Source organism: Vespa velutina, chromosome 2 (assembly GCF_912470025.1).
Source record: "Vespa velutina chromosome 2, iVesVel2.1, whole genome shotgun sequence".
In the NCBI taxonomy this organism is placed as follows: domain Eukaryota; kingdom Metazoa; phylum Arthropoda; class Insecta; order Hymenoptera; family Vespidae; genus Vespa; species Vespa velutina.
In genome coordinates this window covers 12,346,988-12,361,428 of record NC_062189.1, presented here as the reverse complement: position 1 = coordinate 12,361,428, position 14,441 = coordinate 12,346,988, and the positions used below count along the sequence as shown (strand labels likewise).

Genomic DNA, 14,441 nt, shown 5'->3' with positions numbered 1-14,441 from the left:
TTTTTTTTTTGTCATGCCAGTGTAAATTTATGATATTATCTCGTACTTTTCTAGTCTTCCCTTTTTCTTTCCCCTCTTTTTGTCATACTTAGAAGCGCCAAGTTTTTTGTTACATCAAAAAAAGAAATGATATTCTTTTACTACTAACGATATGATTGATTTAAAATTTAAAGATATGCTTGCAAAGTTTATTTCTTTATTTCGTTTTATAAAGTTTGATGAAAATATTTTGTTAAAATACACACCTGTAATTGGTGATAAAATAAAAAAAAAGAAAAGAAAAGAAAAGAAAGAAAAAAAACAAACAGAGAAGAGAGAGAGAGAGAAAGAAATGTAGAGAATTTCCGAGCGTTGAAAATAGGTGAACCAGAGATAGTATTGATAACATGTACTTAAAACGTGAGAATTAGAGAAAAGAAGGGATTGTGTATGTAAGCGATGTACGTATAAGACGAGTATCCTATGATCAAAATGCGTACAATCAAAGAGCGTGTGCGTGAATTGTAATATCATGGCGTGAATAGATAAGAATAGAAAGAGATCAAAAGGCGAATGAAAAAATGGTAAACGAAAAGGTGGGAAATTGAAGGAGAAAAGAAATTAGTAATAAGAGGACAAACAAGAAGAGGAGTAACAACAAACGCTTTCGTATAATTTTGCGTCCTTAATTAGTAAAACTCATTTTTAACGAGAGAAAAGACAAAGAGAGAAAGAAAAAGAAGAAAAGAGAAAATCGACCGATTTTTTATCTACACCTGTAAATATATACATAAGATACATGTTAATATCAAAGGGTACCGACACGCTTGCTAGTAGACGACATCGGCTTGTATCAAATTTTCGTCGTATTTTTTCGACGAGAAAATAAGAACAAGCCGGGGAGCATGATTCTTAAAGACTTTCTTGCGATTAAAAGTTGCTATATCGATATGTATGCGAAGAGAAGCGTATTGAACCCCAACCCTATTCATTCGTATATTTCATTTCCGTAACTCGTACGGGAAGAAGAAGAAGAAGAAGAAGTTGGTCGTAGGATAGATTTGGTGAAAGGAAGAAGAGAGATGAGGCGAAGGAAGGAAGGAAAAATAAAAATATGAGGAAGCTTCCTTTTTCACTTCGGACATGTATGCATGCAAGTCGCCAGACTGGTTATTAATTTATTAAACGCGCGCGAAAATAGAAAAATGGCCCCAATAAGTCGTTCGGCTCTTCTCTCCTTCGGTCTCACTAATTTTTAGCGCCGACGTAGCGATTATAGCGAGTTGACACACACATACACAGACAGGCACACATGCATAATTTAACAAAGAAAGGAAAAAAAAATGCATAGACATTAGAATACCTCGAAAAAAAGAATAACAAGTAGCACTTTTGAAAGTTAGCTTGCACGGGCGATCACCTTTTCCATCGCGTTCTCACCCTTTTCAAAATCGATATATGTATGCATACATATATATATATATATACACATATATACATATAAACGTGTATATATCGATACGCTACATTAGTACATACACATGCATTTATTATATATCGCGAATTGATAAGGGTTTAGACAAGTGCAAATCGAACGAGAAGTATGAAATCGATCGAAGAAGAACGATGAAAGAGAGAGAGAGAGAGAGAGAGAGAGAGAGAGAGAGAGAGAGAGAGAGAGAGAGAAAAGTGTATGTGAGAATGAACGAACGAACGAATGAAAGAAAGTAAGAGAATAAGGAAAAGTAGATGAAAGCGACTAGTCGAAAAATTTCAAGTCAATAAATTCTCATACGATGCACCGGATGGAAAAAGGAGAAACGCCAGCTCGCAGAACAGGGTAACTAGCTCTAACATCTATCACTTACGTCACCTTTAAAAAGAATATGACAAAAAAAAAGATCTGTCACACTCATTCATCTCACCGATATCACAACGTTCACTTTTAACTCACGAAATAAAAGAAAAAAGAAGATGATAAAAAAAAAAAAAAGAAGAAAGAAAAAAAGAGAAAAAAAATGTCAGCTTGGGGTAAAACCCTCGAGAAACACTATCACACCTTCGTACTAATAAACGATTTATTGTATATTCGATTTCATCGGTGAATATCATATCCTTCATCACAATGCTGTCCATTCCTATCCTTACAAAAAAAAAAAAAAAAAAAAAAAAAAAAAAAAAAAAAAAAAAAAAAAAAAAAAAAAAAAATAAATACAAAGATAAATAAAAAAAAAATAATAATAATAATAATAACAACAAACGTAGGTATTTGAACTTGTTCAACAACTTCCTCAACAAAGGAACCGTAAGATTCGAACGGTGTTTTTCCATGAAAAAACCCGTCGTAATAATGGAAGCACGGAAGAACAACGACGTTAAATAGCTTTACGTCGGCGAAAATATAAATAGGATTTCGTCGGGTGTACGCGCGTCGTGCATATCGGTGCATAAATTATACGGGCCACCGGTTCTGCCTGTTGTTAACAATGAAATTTATTTTCCATTTATAATGGAACGACCTCGAATCGGAAATCCTGCTAGTCATACACGGAGCTTGGGTTCCTTTTGCCAGTGGAAGTAGGGAAAAAGAGAGAGAGAAAGAGAGAAAGAGAGAAAGAGAGAGAAAGAGAGAAAGAAAAAACAGCGGGTATCTAATTACATTGAATAGATACATGCGCGCGCGCGCGCGCACGTAACGCATAAAGAGAAGGAAGACAAAAGAAGGAGAGAGAGAAAAAGAGAGAGAGAACATGTAGAGGAAAGAGAGGTTTGTAAACCATCGATCATAATATGTATCTCTGTTCTCTCAACTCCGTTTCCTCTCTCCTTTCCTTAGTATTCCATCATCAAGAGAATTGTTGGATCGTCCACAATCGAAAAAGAAAAAGAGGACAGGACAGAATAAAGAATAAAGAGGCAGATGGAAAATTCACTTCGAACCGGAGGTAAAACTAATTAGCCACAAAACAGTAAAAAAGAAAAGATGGAGGGGGAACAATTCACTTCCTATCCCTGTTTTTAGCATCCATCGAAGGCAGCAGCGCGTTCGCATTACCATCGTCGTCGTGGATCTAGAAAAAAAGAAAAAGGCTTATTAATTTAACGTTGAGAAGTCTCATTAATAGAATACGTACCAACCCTGCCTTTTTCTCTTCTTGATCCATTAAATTGGATTTTTCTCACTTCCAATGAATTAATTAATTTTGCATTTACTCAAGTATTTTCATCGTTCATATAGTTTTCGAATATCGAAATAGTAAGAGGTATAAACGATGAAATGGCAAAAGTTAAATCGAATTTATATACTTTGCTTTCATTATTGAATAAGGTAAGTTTAAAATAAGCGACGTAGAAATAACTTGATCGAATATGAATCTAAATCTAGAAATAAGAATATATAAAAATTTCCAATCAAGAAAGTTGAATAATTAATGTCTCATAGCATAACCAAAATCCTTTAATTTTCTCCTTTTTCATCTAATTATTTTTATCGATATGGAAATTAAATTGAAATTAAGTTAACATAGTCGACGTTGAAATTTTATCATCAAATTTCGTTTCGAAGAAGATACGAAAGATAAAACTAAATCTTGGCTAGAGAAACTCGAATTTACGTTTTATCGTTAACGAGAGAATAAAAAGAGCGAACGAAAGAAACAAGGGAAACGCAGAGAGAAATAAGGAAAAGATCGTGGTAAGTTAACGAGAAAGAAAGAAAGAAGAATGAGCTAGGTGGCATTGGAAGAGAAAAATGTCGCGACTTGGCCGAAATTAAGAGGTCACGATTCAGCGAGGTAAAGAAAGGAAAGCCCAGCTTGCCGACCGGATGCAAGTACCTTGACTAACCGGAAACTCTCTTCTACAACCATGCTTCTCTCTTTCTTTCTGTCTGGCCTTTCTTCTTTACATTCGCCACTACCTTTTCTTCAATCTAGCCGTGGTGGGACAATTTTCCGCGTGCGAGCCTTTTACATTTTGAAAAATGCACACTGCCCTAGATCTTTTTGTTTTGTACTCCTTCGTTACCTTTTGAACTCAGAAGATTACGACGGACATTCGAGTAGGGTCGTGCGAACGACCTATTCCTTTTTCTTCCTCTCTTTCTAGCATTAAGTATACTCTCTCTAGCATCCTAGTATTCGTCCTGGACGTTCAACGTCAGGCACACCGCTGCAAGTGGAAACGAGAATGAGAATAAAAAAAAACCACCGACTACACTAATTGCGCAATGGATGGTCCACGTACTCTTCTCCATACATTACTCGCTAGCTCTCTTTCTTTTTCTACCCTCTGTCTCTCCTTCCCTGTCTTCCTCTTTCTCTCTCTCTCTCCCTCTCTCTCCCTCTCTCTTCCTCTCTCTTTCTCTCTCTTTCTCTCTCTTTCTCTCTCTTTTTCTATTGCGCGAGAAAGAGCAAAGTGAAAAGGAAGGTTCTCTTGGTGCAGCTGCACCTTTCCATGCATGTATAATCTACCTGCTAGCAACAAATGCGACGATGAGACTCGACAAGAGCTGCTAGGAGAAGTGTTAGTGGCGCTGGTGGAGAAAGGACAAGGTAATAGTTACTGCCTCTATGTCGTTACGTCTCTAATGCCAGCTTCGCCTTCCAAGGATCGCGTGTATAACATCCTGGTAACGAAGCTTTACCTTCTAGCACGATTATAACTACTTGAAAGAAACTTTCTTCTCCGGAATAAGTAGTCCAAGGAAAAAGAGAAAGAAAAATAGCATAAACACGCTTGCTTTGTTCACTTCGACACAAAAATGGCCAGTCTCTTCACGCTTCTAACAATAAATGGAATCTTAGAGATTGTCACGTTATTATGATTCTTGAAAAAAAGAAGAAATAATTAAAGTAAAAGACCATGTAATTTTATTTATTTTTTTCTTTTTTACGGAACAATCTTGACATTACCAGCCATTTCAATGTTACATCGTTAGAAGTAATCTAAAAAGAAAGAAGAGAATCGTTGTATCGTTTGTTAAAATGATATTACATCTTAATTTCATTCCTTTCTTTTCATTGTTAAATATCTATCATTATTTTCGCGGCGCGAATGAAATAAGAAAATTGAATAAGAGACATTATCGTTGTTACTCTTCACTTTTTTATTTATTTATTTTTTATTTTAAATCACTTATAACAACTTAATCATTATCTACAAATATGAAATCTGAATAAACTGAACGGTGTATAAACTAGTTATACTTTGAATACATATTCTAGCCGACATATTCAAGCAACGATAGAAGAGAACGCAAAATGGCAAGAAGGAGGGGATTGGCAGTAATAATTAAATGCAGCCGAGATCGGCCGAGCACTGTTTTAATCCTGTCATTAACCACAATGACGAAAGTATCCCATGCCGCGGTCATTCATTGAGCCGAGTCAATTACGGGAAAGCATTATCGAGTTTTCGAGGGTGTAAAATGGAAATAATGATATTTCGATCGTGGGATATCGGCCGGCTGGCTCTATGGTTTCCCAACGATGAGGCGTTAACCGATGCAAATCCTTTGTTAAAACGATGAAGTAACAGCGCGTTTATGATCTTCGCGACCGCCATCATCGATGATCTCCTGTGTCACGTGTCTACAACGTACTTTAACGAAGAAAAAAGAGATAATCTCACCCTTTACTGAGATAATAATAAAAGCGATCGATATATCGTAAAAAGTTTATTTATTGTTATATTATAAATAAAATTTGATTCACGAAAAGAGAACTGCTCGTTAGAAAAAAAAAATTAAAAAATAGAAAGAAAATTTGATTACTTTCATCTGCATTTTCTTCTTTTATTTAACTTCTTCTTTTATTTAATATATTTTATCTATCTGCGTATATATAAAAGTCAATATAAAAATAAATATATATAATATATATAAATATATATATACACATAAATATATATATATATATATATATATATATATATATATATTTATGTGTATATATATATATATATATATAGGTCTCCTCTTTATACTTTTTATTAACAGCTTATAGTAACAGTAATTAATAATAGCAAGAGGTACAGTAGCCGTACGATGTTCCGAGGTTATAAGGTGCGTACCTCGTGTGATTTATGGCGACGTAATGAAGCCTGTTCTCCGCAGGAGTCTAGCCTAAGAAGAGAGAAGCCACGTGGATATATGCGACTCATAGTAGTATATGAGAGGAAAAGGAAATAAGAAAAGAATAGAGAGAGAGAGAGAAAGAAAAAGAGAAAGAGAGAGAGAGAGAGAGAGAGAGAAAAAGAAAGAGAGAGAGAGAGAAAAAAAGAGAAAGAAAGAGAAAGAGAGAGAAAAAAAGAGAGAGAGAGAAAAGGAGGTCGAATAATAGAAGAGAAGAAGATACTGACATCCTCAGGTGCAATAATGCACGTCGGATGAAGTTCCACAAGCTCAGCTGTTTTCTACACTGAACTTCCATCAACGCTAATTGCAATTTTTTTTTCAACATTTCTTCCTTTATCACACGAAATATTTATATCCCTTGAACGTTCAACGCACAGTTTTCCTTTCATTAAATAATTAATTCAAATCAAATTGTATATGTCTTGTTATTAACATGATTTCTGCGGTCGCTTTTTCATTTTATTTTCTTTCACGCAAATAATTCCACGGAAAGCATGATATTAAATAAATATAACGATGAATGTAAAATATTAATAAAGAATCATCAAAGCCTTCCATGAATTTATTTTATATATATATTATTCTATATTTAACTTTATACTAATGTACTAATTTTAATCGAAATACGAAAATTTTAATCACGAAAAATTGTATGCTAACTCTTCAACATTATTTAATCGCTCAACCGAAATAGCTTTCGTCATTCAAATTACCTCTTCTTAGTTCGTTTTAATACAAATGGCACGAACTTACTCGTGCATTTGTAACCGACATCCTTCTATCTCATCCTTTCTCTCTCTCTCTCTCTCTCTCTCTCTCTCTTTATCTCTTTCTCTCTCTTTCTCTCTCTCGAAAACATAACACAGCAGTATTTATTACAGCACCGTATGAAATTCGCACGTTTACTCGAGCTCGGTCTTCTAATTACAGGTGCACACATATGGATACTATCGTTGACTTGGTGAGCCATCCTTTAACTAAACTTGTATGTGCATTGTAAAAGTACAAAAAAAAAAAAGAAGAGAAGTTGAAAATTAAGGAAAAACGGAAATTCAACTGTTTTATCATACGTTACAGAACCACTGACCACCAGAGTACATAATTGTACAGAGTATTATATGGAGTAATACTGTTTCGTTACCATTTCTTTTTTATTTATTTTTTTTTCTTGCTTTTTTTTTCTTTTTTTTTTTTTTTTTTATTTCAAATAAGGGAGAATAAAAAGAAATGACGTCGTCCTTTATCTCCGAAACGTTCACATTGCACGTAATTACTTTTAATTATATTTAATTAAATAAAAACTATTGATAGCAAAATTTGCCCTTACAATACCTTTAGAAAAATATCGTCTAACATAACGCCAACTAAAAGTGAAAAACGAGGGATTTGTTTACGCGACTATAAAAAAATTAAAAAAAAAGAAAAAAAGAAAGACCTAAAAGAAATGCAATAAAATGTATTTAAAAGGAATGTTGTGATAGTACGCTAAAAGTACGTACACAGTCAAATAATTATTATTTAGTATTTAAAGATATTATTTTTTACCTTTCTATTACTTTATATGTTTCGAACAATGAAATATTCAATTCTTCTGATGTTGCGAAAATTGAGATACTAAACAACGGTCGATGGATTTTTACCCGAAAGCATCGATAAATTATTTAAAAAAAACAATTATTTAATAATCGATTCTTAGTATATATTCGTCATTTGTAAATATATTATGAATATCAAACAATAGCTCTCTTTCTTTCTCTCATTCTCCCTCTCTCTCTTTCTCTCATTTGTTGACACAAGTATCGATATCTCGGGAATATTAAAGTCGACCTCGTTTCTATAAAAGCAGAGTAGAATTTCGCGAGATCGCCTTTTTCTCCCTTGTACGCGCGTGACTGGAGAACAATTTACTATTTTAATTGCGGCACTACCCCTGGTTGCTTTCTCTCTCTCTCTCTCTCTCTCTCTCTCTCTCTCTCTCTCTCTTCGGTATAAAAGAGAGGAAGAAAGAGTAAGAGGGACTAAACGCAACTGAAAAATGCGCTCGGAGCTCTACCTCTATTCTGGTCACAAAGGTTAAGCAAGAGAGAGAGAGGGAGAGAGAGAGAGAGATGGATAAAGGGAGAAAAAAAAAGAAAATGCAGACATAAAATACGTGGCAGCGGATAGATAATGCTACCGCATTAAAAAGAAATAACGTTAATTTTTTAAATGATCGTGTTCCTCATATGAAATGAAGATAAACAGAAGATATCAAAGGCAAAAGGAAATTACAATCCCACTGATATCACGGTTCGGTTCATATACCATACAAATCTTTCATAAAGAAAGAATAAAATGAAAACATTTCCACATTTCTGTACAATATATACATATTTATTCACAGTGAGTGATCTATGTACGTAAACATCTATTGTGCAATTATATCACGTTTGTATATGTGAATTTAGTGAGAAATTCTCAAATGTTCCATAAAATTTGTTCATTTTCTCGATTTATCTGGAAAAACTTATGAATATCAGAGATCGTATTATAATTAATGTATAATTTACTATGTAAATACGTACTATAATTTTGTATAAAAATAAAATATTCATATTTTTATGTTTACTTATATTTTTATTATAAGCAATTTACGTAAATAAATGCAATAGTACTAATTCGTTTTGAATTATGATTACACGAAGAAAAACAGAAAGAGAGAGAGAGAAAAAGAGAGAGAAAACGATATAAAGGAAAATGTATTGGCGCTTTGACATTAAAAATAGAGAAACTAATGAAATAGTTCAAGATTTGAACTGACTCGTCTGAGAGTCATCTGATATATCAATGTAAGTAAGCGCCGGGATGGATTTGTACGGTAGTATGATCGTCAAGAGACTCTGAAAAGAGATGGAGAAAGGAAAAAGAAAAAAGAAAAAGAGAAATTCTCTTGGCATTGGTGTGGAGGAAATGGTGAGAAGGCCAAGAGGGTTGGTCGCACCCGCGAAATAGCTCCGTTTGTCTCGAGCGTCACGACGCCCTCATTATCGACGTCCCTATACGTAGAACTCATTTGCTTAATTGCCATGATTACCGACCGCGACGACGACAACAACGACGACTACGACGACGACGACGACGATGATGAGGAGGAGAAACGAACACCGCTAGAAAAGTTACGAGAACTTAAACCGAGAATATATACACGTCATATGCAAAAGTACAGTCAATGGCATCAAGTCCTCCTAATTTCTTTATAATTTACATAATCGTATTCGAGCGACACGCGATCACGAATTAACGAGAAAAAGAAAAAGAGAATTGTAACTTTCATTTCTTTTTCTTTTCTTTTCTTTATATCTTTTTCTTTTTTCTTTTTTCTTTTTTTTTTTTTTTTTTTTTTTTATATAATTATTCGTAACGTTACCTCGGAATTCTTTTTTCTTTTTTGCTTTTTTTTTTGCTACGATAAAATGTCATTCACTGAAAGAATGTTTATAATAATGATCAAACGAAATAAACAAAATGATATATTATTGATATTCTTGGATATTTTTAATGAAATTAAAATCATAATAAATTGATATAATTTATGTTTAATTATCGTTAAGTAAAATACGTATTGAATCTCTGACGTAAAAGTATAATATAAATAATAAGCCAGTGATCGTATTAAAGTAAATTAATTAAACAATTCTGATGATAGAAACTGAAATATAATTATAATTTATAACAATAAAATAATTAACGAAAATGAAAAAGGAAGCATTCATATAATTATAATTCATTTAATTAATACATCACTACGATCATTTATCGATTAATATAGATCGATTATTAATCGAACAATACGAACATATTTCATTGAAATATCATATTTCACAGTATACATATCTACAATTATTGCAAAAATAAAATCCTTCGATGATCACAATTGTAATATAAGAGTAAAAGTAAAATTTTTTACGAATATAAAGAAAAGGATAATATTTTATTCTTTAACGAGGAATCGAAAAAGTTTTGTGCCGTTGACTGTACTTTTATATTTATATACGTATTTATATACATACATATATGAAAACGTCTCCGAGTTAATGTAATACGTAATTCGCGTAGATGAAATTGCACCACGAGTTGGTAAGTGCAGGTGCAACGATGCACGCGCGCCAGACGGCTTGTTGGCGATACCGACAACGGTATAATGTTGGTGATGGTGTGGTGATGGCGATGGCGATGGTGATGGTGATGGTGTTAGTGGTGGTGGTTCGTATTCGTGGAAAACGATGCTTCTCTTTGCTTTTCTTTCTTTCGCTAGGTTGGCTGCTTGCACGGTATGTCACGTGCTGAGGAATACCGCCGACTAACTGGAGCCACACGCATCACTCAACGGCACCCTCGAACTAAACAGCTCGCTACAAACCACCCCTCTACGACCACCTACTAATTTCATGGTCGATTCTTTTATTTTCGATATAAGAATCTTCTACCTTATTGTAATTCGAATAGAAACAAGTTATTTTCCAGAATTATAATTAATATCGAACTATATCGACCCATATATTATCTTTATAATATTAAATTTAATATTAGAAATGTATAATTTAATATAAAAAAAATCAAGAATTGTTATATACGCAAACATATAGAATCTTATGAATGGTATTTGAATGATAAATAATGTTTATCCAGTTGCTTTTGTTGTAGGCTTTTATAAACATTTTATAAACGCCTGAATTACAAATGTTGTTATAAACTTTTACAAATATTTCTTTGTCATGCGCGATTAACAAATACTTCGTGTAATAGGTTGTTAGCGAGATTATAGGATGAAAAATATTCTAATATAATTCACGAAATCATCGATATCTTCAGATTGATGATATCTTCGTTTAATACTGAACATTTTGTATATTTTTATATATTTATACGTAACAATAACGCGCTAATAGATTAAAGGTATATTGTATAGCGTTTAAAAATAAAAGAAAATGAAAATATTACAGGATGTCATCATTGAATTCATTTAAACATTACGTGTGTGTATAACATTAATCTAGAGAAACTTAAAAACTCGTATTTACTATGGAAAATATGAGAACAATGGTTTCACGGATACGCGCACTGTTGAGCGGCATTGTCAAACAAGCGAATAACGGATACGAAGATAATTAACAAAATACACTGTGCAATTCCGTTATTACCGGGAATGATTGTAGTCGGCGCAGAGAGACCAGGCGGACGGGCTGAAAGCGGGCAAACAAAAAATAATTTAAAAAATAATCGCTCGAGTTAACGATGTATTCACAGACAAGGTATACCTATAAATTTTAACTGTGTAATAAATACAAAATGAAGCAACACATCGTCCAATAAAAATGGTATAAATATGTCGACCTGGAATACTTCTCGAAAGCGTGATATAACTTTGAAAGCTCACGTTCGATTGTCCAAACATGCGATCCAACTTTGCTTTCCCGTACGTTCATATTAAATCTTAGTTATTTATTTTCTTTCTAAGAAAACAAAATTCGTATTATGTTTGCTAAGATTAACTGGTCAACTTTTGTTGATAGTCAAATTTTATAGCAGACGAGCGACTGGAGATATATTATACGTAGTACCATGTACAGGCCTTTCTTCATTAACAGTGTCTAACCGTATGCTACCAGAGCACAAGGTTACATGGTGACCATGAGCTATGACATGAAACTGGTCTAATTGTTTCCTCGTTTATTATTCCATTAAGTGTTGCGGCAGACTTCCTACAGTAGTGTCAATTTATGCAAGGTACGAATAATTCAGGTTGCAAATGTACCTTTAACGCTCGTATATACAGATTAACCAGAGTTACTTCTCCTCATTAGCGCATACGAAATGTAAGGCTCTCATATTCTAAATAAATAAACGCCCTTGGTCGCGATAGCAATATTCTTGCTACTGTCGCTAATAGCTTTTCGATACTTATGAAAGTTGATTACACTTGGGATACACTTTGTTTTTAAAGTTTAATGAATAACAATATTTAATTGTCCGGCGATGATGTCGGGAATAAATCATGGAAGACGTCAGGATGAAAATCATTTAAGAAAAGACATCTAAATATATCGTTATAGAAGTCTGGATAATATTCACAAGCCCTCTTGCAATCCGGTGCAAAATTAACTTCTAAAAGAATAGGTTGCATCTTGTCCTTATTCCATTCCAACATCAAATCGACAGCGTAAACGGCCCTGCTTTGAGGAAAATGAGCGATTCCTTTCGGTGGTTGTGCTTCAACTGCGGCTTCAAAAACATCTTTAAACATGCTTAAAATTGTTGGCTCAACAAATGTCGTCCAAGGGTAATCAGGATACTGCTTTTCCCATTCCAAAATAAAATCAGCACATTTCAAATGACAAAGTTGTGTATTTTCGGAATAATTCATTACCGTAAAGTGTTGTTCATATACGTCGAAATTATTTAAAGCAAATTCTTTGTTAGCAAATCTCAAGAAGAAATTAGCATAGGCGTACGCTTTCAATGGTGAGACGGATTTTAGCATGACGACGTATCGTATATCGAATTTAACTAAACCTACATCTGGTCTATCATATAATACAGGTTTTGATATATACCTTTGTGCTATTTTCGGACCAGTACTAGGTAATCTTAAAATGTGAAAAAGATTGCTTGTAATATGAGTATCCAATCCTCTTGCCAAATTCCATGGTTTGCAGATCCAAAAGTTTTCTAAATTTTTCGATTCTCGTTGTTCAAAATACGCAACAAATTGTACCAATTCCGTGCTCAAATTAAATGTTGTTGGTAACCATATTGGATAAGTTTCGAGTGTATCCGCATCGTAAGATTTCTCTAATGCCTTGCGTCTACATACGATACACAAAAGATCCTTTATTGTCAAGACATTTTCAAAAGGAAACTGATTCACAAAAACATGAGGCGCGCGAATACTTAATTCTTTGTATTCTTTGAAATGAGATGTGTACCATAAAATATCTGCATCTTCTTCCGTTTCTACAATTTCAAATGCAGAATCTGTTAAATAATTATTTACATAATTATATTGAGAATAAACTTTCAGTTTTTCATTTGGTCTTCGTACAATAGTTTCTACATTTATTTTTTCTGGCATATCTTCTAATATATGACCAGCCAAAAAATAGTCTTCGTTTGGTTTCTCTTGGACAAAACTTTTATTGATGAAAGAATTATCTACCCATGGTAATAGTAATGCTTGTCTTTTCTTTAAATCATTAGTTTGACCTTCCACAAAATCTCTGGTAACTTCTTCCTCGAACTTTACATTCTTTACAGGAAATAAAAGTGTATATGTTACGCCTTCTGGTAAATAAAGAAATGGTACAGTTCTAAAGTTAGGATCATCGCTATGGTTTATAGCAGATCCAAGTTCATCCATTATATACCAGATAGGCATTCTATCTTCTACAGAGCCACTATTGAGAGAAAATGACTGATTATACCTCCACATTTCCTTCAATACAAATTCAATCTTTTCATTCTCCTCATTCTCAATATCATATCCCATAAGAGAGCACATTCGGTCTAAAAGACCTGGTACATTCGTTAAATTTTGTCTCGCATGAAGAGTATCATAAGTCCACGCATGATCCACCAAATATATATTATTTGGATCTCTCACAGAGATACCATTTTCTGCAGAAACAAATAATTTCCAAATAGGATCCATCGGCTCTCTTTCATTATCTTCATAATCGATTCTTGCTAATTGAAATACAAGACCAGCATCGAAATCTTGATTTTTTAATTTGTTAAATACAGCTTCCCAAAATATTTTTGGTATTCCGGAAGACTTAAGTTGCGGTTGATGTGTTTGTAAAAATGTATGATATAACCCAATGCCATCCATTCTATAAGAAGAAAAAAAAAGAAAAAAAACAATATTATAAATAATAAACTATACTTTTGCTTAAGATATTAAAAAGATAAAATCGCAAGATTATCAAACTTAAATTATAGAGAATGAGAAGAAAATTTCAAGATAAATCATATTAGCTTGAGAACTATGTATTACTTATGTGTTTCATATGTTGATATCAAAATTATTATTGAAGAATCTAAAAAGAAGTTTAAATCGGCATCGCTTTCTATTCACCTAACCACTACAACTTTAAATCAATATGGTATCTATCAACCTACTGAATAGATTTTAAACCATATATTTTTCTATAAAATCAGACTAGGAATAAAATAAGAAAGACAGACGATCATCACAAAATTGAGACATCCTTTATATGACTAAAAACATGACGAGAAATATTTTCCCTAGAATAAACTAAATAATGTGACTATCAGCCAGTTTGGCTAA

At 33.2% G+C, this 14,441-nt stretch overlaps 1 protein-coding gene across 1 annotated transcript; it reads right to left on the bottom strand.

Annotated features, from left to right (window-relative positions):
- Positions 1 to 10,787: 10,787 nt before the first annotated feature.
- LOC124947277 (tubulin--tyrosine ligase-like protein 12) lies at positions 10,788 to 14,344 on the bottom strand. Its single transcript, XM_047489225.1, has 2 exons — positions 14,148 to 14,344; positions 10,788 to 13,983 (listed from the first exon to the last, which is right to left on the bottom strand). Exon 2 carries the CDS (start codon positions 13,980 to 13,982, stop codon positions 12,117 to 12,119), a length of 1,866 nt encoding a protein of 621 aa, XP_047345181.1. The 5' UTR covers position 13,983; positions 14,148 to 14,344; the 3' UTR covers positions 10,788 to 12,116.
- Between the last annotated feature and the right edge of the window lie 97 nt (positions 14,345 to 14,441).